At 44.6% G+C, this 17,248-nt stretch overlaps 1 protein-coding gene across 3 annotated transcripts in view; it reads right to left on the bottom strand.

The window, feature by feature from the left end:
* Positions 1–1,685: 1,685 nt before the first annotated feature.
* The window catches only part of KDM3B (lysine demethylase 3B), a 63,066-nt gene continuing 47,503 nt past the window's right edge, over positions 1,686–17,248 (bottom strand). For all 3 annotated transcript variants that reach the window (XM_021713002.1, XM_021713003.1, XM_021713004.1), the window contains 9 exons: positions 12,748–13,014; positions 11,499–11,670; positions 10,985–11,075; positions 10,717–10,847; positions 9,350–9,469; positions 7,642–7,781; positions 7,189–7,365; positions 6,476–6,610; positions 1,686–3,090 (listed from right to left, as the gene is read on the bottom strand). In XM_021713002.1, the coding sequence (XP_021568677.1) occupies positions 3,010–3,090; positions 6,476–6,610; positions 7,189–7,365; positions 7,642–7,781; positions 9,350–9,469; positions 10,717–10,847; positions 10,985–11,075; positions 11,499–11,670; positions 12,748–13,014 (1,314 nt within the window). In that variant the 3' untranslated portion in view covers positions 1,686–3,009. The remainder of the gene's footprint in view (positions 3,091–6,475; positions 6,611–7,188; positions 7,366–7,641; positions 7,782–9,349; positions 9,470–10,716; positions 10,848–10,984; positions 11,076–11,498; positions 11,671–12,747; positions 13,015–17,248) is intronic.

Raw genomic sequence — 17,248 nt, 5'->3', positions numbered from 1 at the left:
GGTCCCTGCCGCAGCGGCGGGCCGTGGGCGGTGGCGCCTCTTAAAGGGGAGGTCGCGGCGGCGCGCCCCCCGCACCTGCTGTGGCCGGGCACGCGCCTCCGACCCTCCGGGCCCTGCCGGCCTCCGATCGCTTGAGCACCTTTCTTGGGTTTCGGTGCTGAGGTCGAGGAGGCCTCCACGGCTCCACCGTGCAGTCAGCCCAGTTCGCCTTCTGCCCTGCCCTCCTCGTGGGCTTATTGTGTGCCACACTGCCTGCGCCAAGAGCGTCACAGGCGTCATTTCAGTGAATGCTCTCCACCACCCTGTAAGGCAGAGGCTATAATGAACCCCATTGGAAGATAAGGAAATGGGAAGCTTAGGGCGGCTCCATAATTTGCTGAGGGTCTACAGAATCACTAAGCCCTGCTGCTAAAATACGACTCCAGAAGTCTACGCTAAATAGGCTACATCCCCCAGCTGCTGACTAGCCAACACCCAACCCCATCACAGGCCCCATGAAGACATCCACCTGAACTCCTGGGCACCTGTCCACCCTACCCCTTCTCAACAACCACCACTCACCCCAGTTGCAAGGGGACCTTCCTTCCTGGTCATTTGGTCTGCTTTTTTAGGTTGTTATTTCCCAAGCTTTGCAGGTGAACAGAACTTGGTGCTCTTAACGTGGATACCACCCACAAGGTACCAGACCTTCTTTTCAAACAGATGGGCTGGGAGAGGGGCCTGGGACCCAGGTCAGATATGGGCCCAGGGGCGCCCATTCAGCAAGTACTAGTGGCAGTGGATGTCCTAATTCTGAGGACATTTATATACAGAATGTAGGCTAGCCCGCCTCCTGATTTTCACCAAAGCTCCAGCCAACCCCCACTTGCTCTCCTTTCCTGCCCCATTTTAAGGCTCCTGCATTCCTCTATCCTTTATGTTGAAGTGTAATCCTTCTGGTGACCACAGCATCAACCCCGTGCCCATCCAGACTGAAAGGACATATTCAGAGCTCTGTATTTCAAAGAGTCATGGTCTTATTCAAACTCAGATCCTGGAACCACACAATGGTCTATTTCCAACCTGATAATTATATTTCCAGGCTCAAATGCTTTGGAAGATGTTTTCCAAAAGGTTCCAGAGAAGCAGCCTCTGATGCCCTCTTGCTATTCTTTACAACTTCCTCCCCCAAAAGGCCTCTTCTAATTGGAATGCAGTCTGTTCTCAGCTCAAGACACTTTAATTGCTGCTTGATCAACACAAATAAATCCCAAATGGGCCTTCTCCCACCTCTTCGAAGGTGGACCTAGGGCCACGTGTTTCATATGTGGGCAGCCAGGCCTGCTTTGAGTAATTCCACCAATAACTGCCCAAAACTTTGCTTTGGCCACACACCATGGTCCATCCCCCCCAGACTCTGCCCTTTCCACTCCATCTACAGAACATAAGCTATAGGGAAACCTGTCTCCCCCCAACCTTTTAACTCATGTGGCCCCTTCCCCCTCACCCCAAGTCCCCAAACCACACTGGTCTCACCCTGAAACTTTACTTTCTCCCAACTGGGCACAAGTTCAGGAAGCAAATAATAATAATTGGGTGCAGCTCAGTAATACAGACCTAGAAATGAATCCCCCACCTCCAACCCAGTCCTCAATCTCACTTTGACTTTAGAAGAGTTGTCTGAGAAGAATTTAGTCCACTCCAAACAGATTTGTTAGATTTTTAATAAGAACATGGAAATCCCAATCAGCCCTTCAACAAAATTAAAATACAGAAAGTGAAATTAAAAGTATTCTACAGTAAATGACTTTTATTAAAAAAAAAAAGTAACTGTGAACATATAAACAAGCCTGCAGGGCACTACAGTACAGCTGGAGAGAGATACATTTCCCAATGTACCTATGGGCCAATGAATTCCATCATTTTCAAATAAATTCTTAATAAAACTCCACTGAGTTGGAAAGTTTTGTTGAAAATATTTCTGGACACAAAACAAAGAACCTCATGTTGGAAATCAAACTGTCCTTCCCATTTGGAAACGTAAGAGGAGTCCCCAGGGAACGCTGGTAATAGGTGAAGATGGTTCCTGGAGTCGCCAGTGTGTGCATGTGGGGACACACCACAGCTCAGACGTGACAAAGTTCCTTCTCAGATGACTGTTCCCTCAAGGTAAGACTAAGATGGGAGGGGGAGAAACTAAAAGAATCCTAAAAAGCCAATTTTTTAAAATTCTGCTTTGGCTGATTTTGTGCTATAATGGGCAGCTGATTTCTAAAAATCATATTCTTCAAAGAGTTTTATCGAAAGGAAGACTAAACGTAATGTGCCTTTCCTCATAATCCAGGAAAACAACTGTGGTATTTCAAAAATTCTAAAAATATCTACTTTCATGAAATAGTAACTATTTCACTACAAACCTATTTTTCACTAAATACACACGTTTCCTAATCCTGGAGCCTCCTGGAAAAAGCAGTGGGTTCTCCCTGGGTCCTGCAAGACTCCAGTGTTCACGGGAGAGGGTGGGAACAGCTTCACCCGTCTCCTGGGATAGGCCCAGTCAGAGGTCATATGCAGAGACTCCATCAGGCTTCCATCAGGCATGTTGAAGCAGGTACCCCTACTTGTACCAGTTATGTGCTTCCCCTACCTCTAAACACATTCCCACTTAACTAGGCACAAGAGGAAAAGAAAAGAAAGGTGTGCCCACATTCCTGGTCCAAGAATCTCAATTCAGGAGTATGTGCAGGAAAGCCCAGCGATGTTTAGGCAATTCTGATTCCCAAAAGACCATGGGATGGGGATGTGGCACCCTTGGCTTGGAGTCTGAAACTGTGTGTGTGAACAGTGCGACTTTCCTGTGTCAACCTTCGGTGTTGAGGCAGCATAGAATAGAGTGGCTGGAGAGTTTGTAATACTGACCACACTGGCTCTGGGTAAAGGGCCTCTGCTCCAGCAGAGATCCCCGCCGTTCCCTGTAAGTGTTGTGAGTGAAAGACCTGCTTCACAGGGGAGTCTGGAATTCCTCCATGCCTAAGACCTTGCCAGTTTGGATTCATGAGCCTTGAGGGTGCCAACAGCATCTTTCACAGCATGGTAAATGATGTTCTTCACCTGGAGAGAGGGAGGGCACAGTCAGTCCATGCAGTCCCATGTTACGTTCTGCAAATGCAAATGTATGTTCTATCTCGATGAGAAGCCTACTGATTAGGGAAGAAACTCCCAATAACGATTGTGCACTTCGCAAGTCAACCCCAAGATGATTTACAAGTCACTTAGGATGTGAGGTCTGTATTCAAAAAAGAATGACAAAATCATCTATATCATCCCCATCTATGTGCTTATTATGTGTTGGGTGGGCATGCTGCTGCTAAGCTCTTTTTTCTTTTTTTCAGTTGGAGTCTCACTCTGTCACTCAGGCTAGAGTGCAGTGACATGCTTATGGTTACCACTGCTTCAAACTGCTGGGCTGAGGCAATCCTTTCACCATAGCCTTCTCCAAGTAGCTGGGACTACAAGCACCCACCACCATGCCCAGCACAATTTTTAAATTTATTGTAGAGATGAGGTCTCGCCAAATTGCCCAGGCTGGTCTCAAACCCCTGGGCTCAGATAATCCTCTTGCCTCTGCCTCCCAAAGTGCTGGGATTACAGGCATGAGCCACTGCATCTGGCCTGCTAAGCTCTTTATGTGGACTTTTACTTAGTCCTCGTCATAATCCTAGGAGGTAGATTCTAATATTATTCCCATTTTACAGATGAGAAGCTGAGGAAACCAAGGTTCCATGGTTAAGAATCTTGCCTAAAGTCCTACAAGGATGCACTAAACAAGAGTAAACAAGGGGGCCTAAATGAAAGCATATTTGTATACCTAACCCTTAACTGTACCTCACAACATCATAATAAAAAATATTGATTTAAAAAAAAAAAACCGAAGCGTGCAATCAATAACTAGGTTTAGCAAAACAAGGCAACTCCTTGAAAAATCATTTATGTGTCATTTTACTTTCATATTTATTTTAAAACTTGATTTTTCAAGCGACAAATAAACATACCAGCTTGCTTTGCAGCAAATTGAACTTTCAAATTAATTAGGATTACAGTTGAGTGATTTTTAGTTGCCATCTGTTTCACCTTACTGAAATAAATTTGGATTCCTCACACAAAAAAAAACAAAAAACAAGAGTAGAAGGCAGGACTATGGGATTTTCCCCCTTTGTGCTTATATTTATTTTCTCATTTGTCTAAAAGGACCATATATTACATGTGAAGTTGGAAGATACAAAAATATTATTGAAAAACAGTGAAGAGACTTACTAAAATAAACAGATAAAGACAGTTTTAAAAAAGAGCAGAAATAAAGATTGGTTACTTCTAGGGAGGAAAAGTGGGGAAACGACAGGGAAAGGGCTCGTGGGGGCTTTGACAATGTAGTTGCTGCAGCTATATTTATGCTGTATATATATATACTTTTTTTTGGAAAGCAGGATTTATTAAGAGGACAGAAAAGCTCCTACAGAGGGAAGAGATCTGAAGGGGTTGCCCCTATCCTTTTTTTTTTTTTTTTTTTTTTTTTTTGAGTTGGAGTCTCACTCCGTCGCCCAGGCTGGAGTGCAGTGGCACACCACCCCAGTGTTGACCTGCTGGGCTCCAGCGATCTTCTGCCTCAGCCTTCTAAGTAGCCGGAACTACAGGCATGTACTACCATGCCTGGCTAATTTTCTATTTATTGTAGAGAGGAGGTCTCGCCAAGTTGCCTGGGCTGGTCTCGAACCCATGGGCTCAGGCAATCCAGTCACCTCAGCCTCTCAAAGTGCTGGGATTATAGGCGAGCCCAGCTGCCCCTATACTTCTTAAGATGAGTGATGGGCATCCAAGTACCCCTTGAGCTATTCTCTATTAATTTTTGGCATTACATCAACAAATACTTATGAATTCCTACTACGTGTCAGACATGAATAAAACAGTCACATTCCTGCTTTCACAGAGTTGAAATAGTTCACGTTCTAGCAGGGGTAAGTAACAAATAGATAAAATACATAGGATGTCAGATGGTGAAACATACTACAGAAAAAAATAAAGCAGTGAAAGGGGACTGGGAGTGCTGGGCAGGAGTTGATGCTGTTATTCCAAACAGGGGTCAGGAAAGGTCTTACGAATAACGTGCACGTGACAAGTAGAGACTTGAAGGAAGTAGGGTCTGACATACGTATGTATGCCTGAATATTTGTATTCTCTCTATAATGTCAATGTGACTGTGCTTTGTATAAGAACTTTATAGTTGAAATGTTCCATGTTTTTTTTCTTTTGAGTTGGAGTCTCACTCTGTCTCCCATGCTGGAGTGCAGTGGCACTCTCACAGCCACTGCAGTCATGCAGGGCTCAGGCGATCCTTCCATCTCAGCCTTCCAAGTAGCTGGAACTACAGGCATGTGCTACCATGCCCAGCTAACTTTTTGATTTATTGTAGATATGGGGGTCTCACCAGGTTGCCCAGGCTGGTCTTGAACCCATGGGCTCAGGCAGTCCTCTCACCTCCCAAAGTACTGGGATTACACGTGTGAGCCACCACGCCTGGCCCCATAATTTTGAAAAAGGAAAAGCAGATAAGGCTCAGCAATTAAGAAAAACTTCTTCAAACTGATGGATCACCTGAACCATAGGCATGCTGGAGGAAGACAGGTCAAAGTGAAAGGGTGGCTTGTGTGTATTCAAATTGCTGATGCTCTCCTGGAAAATCTTGCTTTCTTATTCTTTGTTCTTTTTATGCAACTAAAGTGCCCAAGTGTATTCATGATGAAATTCTGCCCTTAAAATTCCAATTCATTTCAAGAGCAGAGGAAAGCTCATCTGATTATCCAGCTCTGCCCCATAAGGGGAAAACAGCCCTCAGCCTTGTGAATACAGTTCTTAGGGACATGAACTGCCATCCCTAGTAGAGTTCTAAGAAATTGAGTCTGCACAGAAATGTGCTATAGGAAGCAGCTTAAGGGCAACATCTCTACTGGGAAAGATGCTTAGAACACACCACCATGGGGTTTTTCTCACCTGCCCAGGGAGGTCAGTTTAGCCAGTTACTAATACTAACAACACTATACCTCCCAAGGAGAGATAACAGAGGACTGCTGGCTAGAAGGGGAGGCTCGCACCTGTAATCTCCAGCACTTTGGAAGGTGCAGATGGGAAGACTGCTTGAGCCTAGGAGTTCAAGACCAGCATGGGCAACATAGCGAGACCCTGTCTCAAAAAAAAAAAAAAGAGAACAGAGGACTGTCACACTAGAAATTATTATGTTAAAAGATAAATATTCTTTAAGCAAAATGGAAGGGGATTGGTCAAATGCTTCCTGAAAGAGACTCTATATCCCCAGACAAGGTTTCCTGGGTCATTTTTCCTTCACAGTGAGCCCTTCATAGAATGCCTTCAGAAAGAAGGAGGTGCTTTCTACATCTGGATGTGAGTATGCAAGAAGACAGAGTGGAGTAAAGGAATTACTCACCTGCAGTTTATCCTCATGATTTGTGTGCGTGTTAGAGAGATGCCTGAATTCCTGAGTCAGGCGGAAACAGTGCTTTACGTGTTCTGGAGATACAAAGTCTTCTGCTACTTTGATGCAACTATATAGATTGTGAACCTGGGAAGGAAGAGTAAAGAGGGGAAAGAGCAGACATTAGAGATTCAGTAACGCATGGGAAATGTCCATGATATAGTTAAAAACACACTTTGGAAATACTTGTAATATTCCATCCATTTTTATAATAACAACAAAATACAGAAAAGCTGTAAGTGTAAATTTATATAAACGTATTTGTGGGGAGGAAACGGGGGCATATAAATCAATACGGGTACCTGATCTCAAACCAGATGAAGTAGGTCCAAATTTACCTGTATGATGACCACTTGTATACCTAATCCTGAACTGTACCCCAATCTTTAAAAACTGCTAACAGTAGACTACCTCTAGGAAGGAAACTAGATTGGGAAGGTAAGATAAGGAGATGGATAAGTGTGTCAATTGATAAGCTGAGTTGGGACTTGTCTGCATTGTTTAAAAATTTTAAGATGAGCATTACAATCACAAGAAAAAATAAGTTGCAGTGTAAGAGAAACAGGTCTAATCCAGTCCTTTATATCTCTTGCCAGATTAGCAAGAAAAGCAGAAATAAGGAAGCCCATGGAACTGTAAAACCCAAACCTAAAGCTGGAACCTACCTGGTGTGGGGCTCCAGCAGGTATGAAGACGGCATCACCTAGGAACTGCACAATAGCCCAGCCTTGCACGCCATACTCCTCATAGAGTCGCTTACGGAGAGTCTGGTCCAGGTACCAACTTTGGTCATGAATTGGGTCATGATCAGGGGGATTCTCTTGGCCTTGCTCTTCTCCAACCTGAAGTCATGATCACAATCCAAAATGTGAAAATTAAAAATTAACAGTAAAAATCCAACTTGGTGCAGCAACATTCCTGGTGGACCAAAGCTTCTGCTTTATTCATTCATTGTCCTCTAGGTGTGGATTCAGGCCTTCTGGGCCTTTTGACCAGAGATACCATGGTCAACAGGTCTTTAATATCAAAGGAGTCCACATGAGAAACCCTAGACAGGCTGTCTCAGCCTCTAGACCCTTCATCTGTGAGGTGGGAGCACAGCCTACCAAGGGGCATACCTTTCGGAGCAGCTCTCGGATCTTCTCGGCGTCCTTGGCTGCATAGATGTGCCATAAAGCACCTGGCTTCTCTTTTCCATCATGAATCCTCTGCTTTGTCACCTCATCAGCATCTCCCTCGTCAATTGTCTTGAGTACCTCTGAAAAGAGCAAAATGAAACTTTCAATGTAGTCAGCCCATTTCAGTACCCCTAAGTGAAACAAAATGTCCAATTCAAAGAAATTTAGTCTCTATACTTCTCCATCTCTCTGGAATAACATAAGGCAGAATCAAAGAATCAAAACTCATATTGGTCCACGCTCCCTACACGTAGGAAACCTTTCTTTCTCAATAGAGATTCAGCATTTTGGGAGGTACAGTTTTTCTTTAAAACACATTTCTTGTTCAAACTGTATAGCTATACTCAGGTTTAACTTGCAGGTTATTTTCTGCTGCAAGTATGTGGGTATGTATGTATTTTCTCAAGACCTCCTCAAACTTTAGGATTCTGTAGATTTAAGCTCATAAGGCACATTGCATCTTTGGCAAGTTAAGAAGGCTGGCTTCTAATGTTTGTCTATTACAATTCCCTAAAAAACAACAGAAAGGATGCTACAGATGTGTAGCATCAAAAGCAAATGTAAAGCTAGGTGCAGTGGCATGTGCTTATAGTCTCAGCTACCAGGAGACTAAGATGGGAGGACAGAATGGTTTGAGCCCAGGAGTTCGAGGCCAGTTTCGGCAACACATTAAGACCCCATCTCAAAACAAACAAAACAACTAACCCTTCCACCAACAAACCCAAATATATAACAGAAAATATACTAAGGTAATTATACTGATTATATCTGAACCTTGAGATTTTAAGGTATTTTAACATTGAGATGACAGAGATTGCAAATGCAGCAAAATATCACTTTTAGCTGGGCATGGTAGCGCATGCCTGTAATCTCAGCACGTTGGGAGGAGGAGGCAACAGAACTGCCTGAGCCCACGGATCCTTGATCAGCCTAAGCAACATGGTGAGACCTCATCTTTACAATAAATAAAAAAATTAGCTAGGCATGGTGGCGTATGCCTATAGTTTCAGCTACTTGGAAGGCTAAAGCAAAAGAAGTGCCTGAGCCCAGCAGGTCGAGGCTGTGGTGGCCATGAGCCTGCCACTGCACTATAGCCTGGGTGACAGAGTGAAACTTCAACTCAAAAAACAATAAATTATTTTATAGGCCAGGTGCAGAGGCTCACACCTATAATCCTAGCACTTTAGGAGGCCGAAGTGAAAGGACTGTCTGAGCCCACAGGTTCAAGACCAGCCTCGGCAACTTGGTGAGACCTTATCTCTACAATTAAAAAAAAAAAAAAATTAGCCAGGCATGATGGCACACCCCTGTAGTTCCAGTTACTTGGAAGGCTGAGGCAGAAGTATCGTCTGAGCCCAGCAGGTTGAGGCTGTGGTGGTCATGAGTGTACCACTGCACTCCAGCCTGGGTGACAGAGTGAGACTCCGATTCAAAAAGAATCATTTTATACTTCATGTCTACGCAGGTCCTTGCTTTAGCATCTGTCACCCCACAACTGCCCTTTCTTCTTCATGCCTCTCTGAGAAGCTATATAATCAGTATTCCCACAAAGAGAATGACAGAGAAAGTCACTGGCCCTAACTGAGGAGGAAATCACCCAATTCTACAAGCCTCATCATCCTCAAGCAGTGGGTTCTAGAAATCATACCTTCATCATGAGCACCCTCCCCGATGGGGATCCCAACATACACCATCACATTAACAGCATCAGACACATCTAAGTGAAGATTTGTTGTCCCAACTCTTCTATCTTCAGCTGTTATCAAACCTAAAGGTAAAAGAATTACATGCAAGGTGAAGGGCCAATATTCTGAAGAATCCAGAGACCCTACAAGTGAAAATATGCTCAAGAGTGTTCTTTTTTTTTTTTTTTGAGTTGGAGTCTCACTCCATTGCCCAGGCTGGAGTGCAGTATCAGTATCACGCTCACGGCCACCTCAGCATCAACCTGCTGGGCTCCGGCAATCCTTGCGCCACAGCCTTCCATGTAGCTGGAACTACAGGTGTGCACTACCATGCCTGCTAATTTTTTATTTTATTGTAGAGACAAGGTCTAGCCAAGTTTCCCAGGGCTAGTTTCGAATCTGTGGGCTCAGGGCAATCCACTCGCCTCAGCCTCCCAAAGTGCTGGGATTACAGGCTGACCCTCCGAGCCTGGCCAAGAATGTTCTTAAATGAACTGGGCGTGGTGGCTCACACCTGTAATCCCTGCACTTTGGGAGGAGGTGAGGATTGCCTGAACCCAGGGATTTGAGACCAGCCTGGGCAACTTGGCTAGACTTCATATCTACAATAAATCAAAAAATTAGCCAGGTGTGGTGGCGCATGCCTGTAGTTCTAGCTACTTGGAAGGCTGAAGCAGAGGATAAGGTGAGTCCAGCAGGTTGAGGCTGCGGTGGCTGTGAGTGTACCCACTCCAGCCTAGGCAACAAAGTGACACTCCAACACACACAAAAAAAAGTAAAGAAAAGGAAAAAAAAAAAGCAAAACAGACATGGGCATTAGGCATCAGGCACATTCAGAAATTCAGATAAAGCTGAGCTTTTACAGTGACTTAGGTCATCACTGGTTGTCACAAAGTGCTGGCTGGGTAACATGGTATGCAGCCTTCTTCATTATTATTTTATCAAATCTCTTAGAACTGAGAATATGTTTTCTTGGGTAGAGATTTTGAGAGGAAGCTTCTCACTACTGGAAACATGCAAGCTTATGGAATGGGCCCACAGGATGTTATGCAAATCAACATGACAAAAGCAAATATATCCAAAACAATCTTGGATACTATTCACTTCTCCAGCGCCTCAATTCAGCTTTATCTGAATTTCTGAATGTGCCTGATGCCTAATGCCCATGTCTGATTTGCTTTTTTTTCCCCTTTTCTTAACTTTTTTGTGTGTGTGCTGGAGTGTCACTTTGTTGCCCTCAACGTTGTCCTCAATCATCTCTACACACGACCCTGACCCTCTATAGGTGAAATAAAAGTAACAGTCAAAGGACAACTTTGGTCCCTCATACCATAGGCATTGTACATCTTGGGGCCCAGATCGGGCCTTACAAAATAGCTGGGTAGCCTAGAGGCCAGGTTGAGCCTGCCATCTCTTTTGGTATATTCTGGCAGAGGGAGGTTCTCCATCAGATCTTCAAACCTACAAAAGTGTAAGAAAGATGACATAGCTTGTTATGGAGGAAGAAAACAAAAGACAAAGTTCACTTTTCTATGAGTACTCTGATGGCTTCAGCCAGGCATAAGTCTCTGAAGACAACACCCCTGTAGGTCACTAACCTTGTTGGCATCATATCTCGAAAATCTTCCCCAGGAGGCCAGTCCTTGAGCTTGAGCACCATTGGCTGCCCATCTTCGGACCTTAGTCGCTCTGGAAGAGAGAGAATGCTCCCACAAACATCCGCTGGGTTGGCTGCTGTCTGATTTTTGGCAGTGACTAAAAATTTTAAGAGACTAACCTCTTATTTCAGACTTTTAAACCCCCATAATAAACTAGGTGGGCTTTACTTTCCTCATACACTGCTTTAGCACATGCCATCTTTTTCTATCTCACAGGAATTCTATATCCCTTTCCTCAGTGTGAAATGCTCCACCACCCAGAGAATCACATGCTTCAAGCCTAGGTGTGTTCTTGGGGAGCCATGAGATTGCCATACAAGCTAAAGGTTGGCAGCAGGGCAGAACGTTCCTCTGACCAAGAGGATACGATCTGTTATTCAAGGGGCAGGAACAGGTATATAAGTGATTATTTCCCAGTCTGTCATTACTAAACTAGATTATCAAAGTCACTTACTGCATATGATCTCGAAACCATCCCAGAAATCCCGAACTTTCACATCGGAAATTATAGCACAATTCCTGCAGTTCACCAAATCCACATCTTGGTCTCCAAATTCCTGGCTAAAGGCCTCAGGCTTCCAGAGTTCAGACTTGAGTTTTTTATGTACCCCTGAAACCAGCACTGGCTGTAGAAACAAAAATATCCTAATCAGAGCCATCTAGGAGATATTTCCAGTTCCAGGGCTGAAATAGGAGGGTTCCTTGAGAAAAACCTCCCCTTTCCATGAAGCCTCATTGTTCCTCTCAGTTTTATAATCTATGGATTTCACCATGTCAGCTAAAGTGAATGGAAACTGCTTCTACTCCATTATTATACTTGACTCTCTCACTCTGGTAGACATGCCATAGAAACCACTTGTTGCCTTGGTATCTACCAATGTTTTGGGGTGAGAGGACAAAAAGCTGACAAGTGCAACTTCAAGAATACTTCCTCACCTTGAAAATGAAAAACTATCTAGACAATTTTACAAGCTTCCTGTTCCTAAAGCACCTGCTAAAGTACAGAAGCCAGGGAGTGTTATTACACTATCACAAAAACTTCTTTGGCCTTAAAACATTTACCTAAGCCGGGCTTGGTGGCTCAGCCTGTAATTCCGCACCTTGGGAGGCTGAGGTGAGTAGATTGCCTGAGCCCACAGGTTCGAGACCCGCATGGGCAACTTGGTGAGACCTCATCTCTACAATAAATCAAAAAATTAGCCGGGTGTGGTAGCACGTGCCTGTAGTTCCAGCTACTTGGAAGGCTGAGGCGGAAGGATTGCCGGAGCCCCGCAGGTCGAGGCTGCGGTGGCCAGGAGCGGCAACTGCACTCCAGTCAGGGCAACAGAGTGAGACTCCAACTCAAAAAAAAAAAAAAATTTACCTAGAAAAGTACCACCTACTTCCTGCAGCACCCCCACCCAACCCATGTCACACTTAATGATTTTCCTCCAAAGGTGTCATTAATGACAGATCAACACCTAACAGAAATTTCAACTGCTATTTTAAAAGCAAAGAACTACACAGCTTAGAAATAAAAGGATGCACAGTATATTTTTGGGAATCTCCTTGATTTTAAAAACTGAAGTAGCAAGTCTATTACAACAAACTTACTATGTCTAAATCTCCCTGGCAGATGCTCTTCTAGAGAGGCCTGGAATTACCCTCATAGCTGTGGCAGACAGGCAGACAGCTGGTCCTGGGAACTACTTATACTTGCTTACCTGGCCTTGCTTCCAACATTCTCGGAAGATCTTCCAATTGTTTTTGTTGCTGGGGTCATGGAGACAAAGAAGTCTCCCATCACAGAGCCAAGAGTGAGAAGTATGGGGGTCTAGCACATTCAAACCCATCACCATCTCCTTCACTTCCTTTTGGGTATCAGTCAAGTTGCAGGCCCGCTTTGAAGCATCTGAGGTTTTCTTATTTTCTACCACTGAGGCAATGATGTGGTCAAGAAAGTTGGGTAGGCTGGCCTTGCTCTTTGCTCCCTGCCAGACACAAATCCATCAGGTAAGCTTGACTGAGGCACCATGAGAAGAGCATTCAAAAAAATTATCTCACAGTTATATTCACAAGGATTTCTGACCTATCTGATTAAATTCCACAAAAGCTATTAGAATGTCTTTTGTAACTGGAAGGGAAGATAAGTCAACGTCTTCAATTTCTCTATCCTTCATATTTTGCCTTACATTTATAAAAGAAAGGTACAGAAAGATTCCTTTTGCCTCAAGAGATTTGAGATCTAAGAAATACCTTTGACATTCAGCCCTCATTTAACATAGGCATGCAGATGCAGAAATCACAAAAGGCTGTAACCCAGTAAAAAGATCATTTAGTATGGGGGTTCTAAATTTCTTCTAGCCAGCATGTCCAAAGTAGACAACACTTCAATTAAGTAACTGAAGTGAAATAAAGGGTGCACCAGTGTGTCCAAGAGGAACTCTATTCTAAAAGCAGTCTCCTTCTGTCCAATTTTTCCCTTATTACCAACCCACTGCATCTGTTTCAACTGACAGAAAAGCTCATGCCTAGAGATGAAAGTGACATACCCAAGGTTACAGAACTGAAAGGGGCAGAGCTTCTATATAAACTTGATAATCCTATGCCAAAAGTATTACTAATCACTAACTCGACAATATATGTATAGTCATATAACCATATGAGAAAAATTAAAAAGAGGAAAAAACTAGGGATATGAGTACAAATAAAATGGTACCCAAAATAATTGTTTTGTGGCCAGGCAGGGTAGCGCATGCCTATAATCCCAGCACTTTGGTAGGTGGAGGTGAGAGGACTGACAGCCCAGGGGTTAAAAACCAGCCTGGAGGCCAGACTTGGTGGCTCAGCCTATAATCCCAGCACTTTGGGAGCCCAAGGCGAGTGGATTGCCTGAGCCTGCGGGTTCAAGACCTGCTTGGGCAACTTGGCGAGACCTCGTCTCTACAATAAATCAAAAACTAGCTGGGCATTGTAGGCGTGTGCCTGTAGTTCCAGCTACTTGAAAGGCTGAGGCGAAGGATTGCCGGAGCCCAGCAGGTCGAGGCTGCGGTGGCTGGGAGCGTGCCACTGCACTCCAGTCTGGGCGACAGATTGAGACTCCAACTCAAAAAAAAAAAAAAAAAAAAAATCAGCCTGGGCAACATGGGGAGACCTCGTTTCTACAATAAATAAAAAAATTAGCCTGGTGTGGTAGTACATGCCTGTAGTTCCAGCTACTTGAAAGGCTGAAGTGGAAGGATCGTCTGAGCCCAGCAGGTTGAAGTTGTGGTAGCCGTGAGTGTGCCACTGTACTCCAGCCTGGGCAACAGAGTGAAACCTAACTTTAAAAAAGAAAAAGCTATTTATAGGCTTCAACTTTGATGATCCAATAGTAATAAAAAAAATTAAAGTTACTTATTGGCAGCCGGGCTCGGTGGCTCAGCCTGTAATTCCATGCTTTGGGAAGCTGAGGTGAGTGAATTGCCTGAGCCCGCGGGTTCAAGACCCACCTGGGCAACTTGGCGAGACCTCATCTCTTCAATAAAAGAAAAAAATTAGCCGGGCATGGTAGCACGCGCCTGTAGTTCCAGCTACTTGGAAGGCTGAGGTGGAAGGATCGCTGGAGCCCAGCAAGTTGAGGCCGCGATGGTCGGGAACATGCCACTGCACTCCTGTCTAGGCGACAGAGTGAGACTCCAACTCAAAAAAACAAAAAAGTTACTTATTGGCTTGGTGGGTGACACCTATAATCAGAGGGAGAACTGCTTGAGCCCAGGAGTTCGAGACCAGCCTAAGCGACATAGAGAGACCTTGTCTTTACAATTAAAAATCAGAAAAATAAGCTAGGTGTGTTGGCACATGCCTATAGTACCAACTACTCAGGAGGCTGAGGGAGGCTGAGGTAGAAGAATTGCCTGAGCCCAGGAGGTCAAGGCTGTGGTGAGCCATTATCACTGCACTCCAGCCTGAGCAGCAGAGTGAGACCCTTACTCCAAAAAAAAAGTTACTTAGCTGGGTTCAGTGGCTCAGCCTGTAATCCCGCGCCTTGGGAGGCTGAGGTAAGTGGATTGCCTGAGCCTGCGGGTTCGTGACCCGCCTGGGCAGGCGAGACCTCATCTTTACAATAAAAAAAAAAAAAAAAAAAAAAAAATCAGCCGGGGGTGGTAGTGTGCACCTATAATTCCGGCTACTTGGAAGGCTGAGGCGGAAGGATCGCCGGAGCCCAGCAGGTCGAGGCTGCGGTGGCCAGGAGCAGCCACTGCATTCCAGTCTGGACGACTGAGTGAGACTCCAACTCAAAAAAAAATAAAAAGTTACAGCCGGGCTCGGTGGCTCAGCCCGTAATCCCGCGCCTTTGGGAGGCTGAGGTGAGTGGATTGCCTGAGCCCGCCGGTTCGAGACCCGCCTGGGCAGCGAGACCTCATCTCTACAAAAAATCAGCCGGGCCTGGTAGCGCATGCCTGTAATTCCGGCTACTCGGAAAGCTGAGGCGGAAGGATCGCCGGAGCCCAGCAGGTCGAGGCTGCGGTGGCCGAGAGCGGCCACTGCACTCCAGTCTGGGCGACAGAGTGAGATTCCAGCTCAAAAAAAAAAAAAAAGTTACTTATCCAAAAGAAAAACAAATAACCCAAAATGAACAAGGCTTAACTATACACAGTACATCAAATTCCAGTCACTAATCATAAAATGAGCAACACTTATGTGCTTGTTTGAAATGATCTGCACAGGCTGGGTTCAGTGGCTCAGCCTGTAATCCCAGCACTTTGGGAGGCTGAGGTGAGTGGAATGCCTGAGCCTGTGGGTTCCGCACCAGTCCAGGCAACTTGGTGAGACCTCATCTCTACAATAAATCAAAAATTAGTTGGGCATGGTAGTGCACGCCTGTAGTTCCAGTTACTTGGAAGGTTGAGTGGGAAGGATTGCCAGAGCCCAGCAGGTTGAGGCTGCGGTGGCTGGGAACGTGCCACTGCACTCCAGCCTGGGCAACAGAGTGAGACTCCAAGTCAAAAAAAAAAAAAAAAGAAATGATTGCACAATATAGAAACTAAAAAACAGAAAATTCAGGTGTGGAATATTTGTGTAAAAAGGGAAAAAATGATATACATATGATATCTCTGAAATGACACTCAGGAAATGATGGTGATTTCTAGAAAGGGAAACAAGTGGCTGGAGGGCGCGGAGATTTTTTCACTTAAAACTCTTTTGTATCTTACATTTTGTGCCTTGTGAATTCATGCATTCAATAAATGCTTACTAAACATGCCTATGAATCAAACATCATGGCACTAGAACTATGCTAGTAAATAAAACAGTCAAAAATGCCTTTGAGGCAAGAGAAACATATAATAGGTCAGATGGTAGTTAGTGGTATGAAAAAAATTAAGCAGGGAAAATGTGCAGAGGATGGGTGTGTGATGGACACTTAAGGGTGGTGTACAAAGAAAGGCTTACTGAGGGGGACATTTCAGGAGGGAGGAGAGGAAGTTGACAATGAAGCCATGTGTGACACAGAAAGGAAATTCTAGGTGGAGGAAACAAGTGCAAAGGCCCTGAAGTTGGAGCATGCCTGGTCATGTTCAAGGACAGCAAGAAGATGGGTGTGGCTGGAGCATCATGAACAAGAGGGAGATTGGTAGTTGAAGTCAGGGAGGTTGAAGGGAAGAGGAACAGACAGGCCTAGAGCCTCGCAGTCCAGCCTCTGGACTCTGCTCACACGTAAGCACTGGAAGAACTCTGCCTGTCTTACAAGAGAAATGGGAAGCCCTTGGAGGACTTTAGGCAGAGGCAACATGACTTAATATTTTAAAAAGATCACCCTAACAACTGTGTTACAAAGACTGTAGAATATAAAGGACAGAAATAAAGGGGACTTGTAAGGAATTTACTGCAAAAATTTAGGTAAGAGAGAATGATGGCTCAGACCAGAGAGGAAGCAGTAGAGCTGATGAGAAATGAGTGGATTCTGAAGACATTTTTTTTTTTTTTTGAGAAAGAAGGATTTACTGAGGGGACAGAAAAACTCTCAGAGTGGGAAGGGACCCAAGGGGGTTGCCCCTGAATACATTTAAGATCAAATTGAAAGAACTGCTGACAAATTCTATATGAAATGTAAGAGACGGATGTTCCAAATGACTCCAAGATTTCTGGCATGAGCAGTTGTGGATGTGTTCTTTCACTGACCAAGAGAGGAAAGCCAAGGAGTAGATGGTTTAAGGGCAGATGATCAAGAGTTCAGTCTTAGAT

This window comes from Carlito syrichta, unplaced genomic scaffold (assembly GCF_000164805.1).
Source record: "Carlito syrichta isolate Samal-C Ts95f unplaced genomic scaffold, Tarsius_syrichta-2.0.1 Scaffold303986, whole genome shotgun sequence".
Lineage (NCBI taxonomy): Eukaryota > Metazoa > Chordata > Mammalia > Primates > Tarsiidae > Carlito > Carlito syrichta.
Note: the sequence above shows the minus strand (reverse complement) of the source record. Positions and strands in the feature narration are given on the sequence as shown.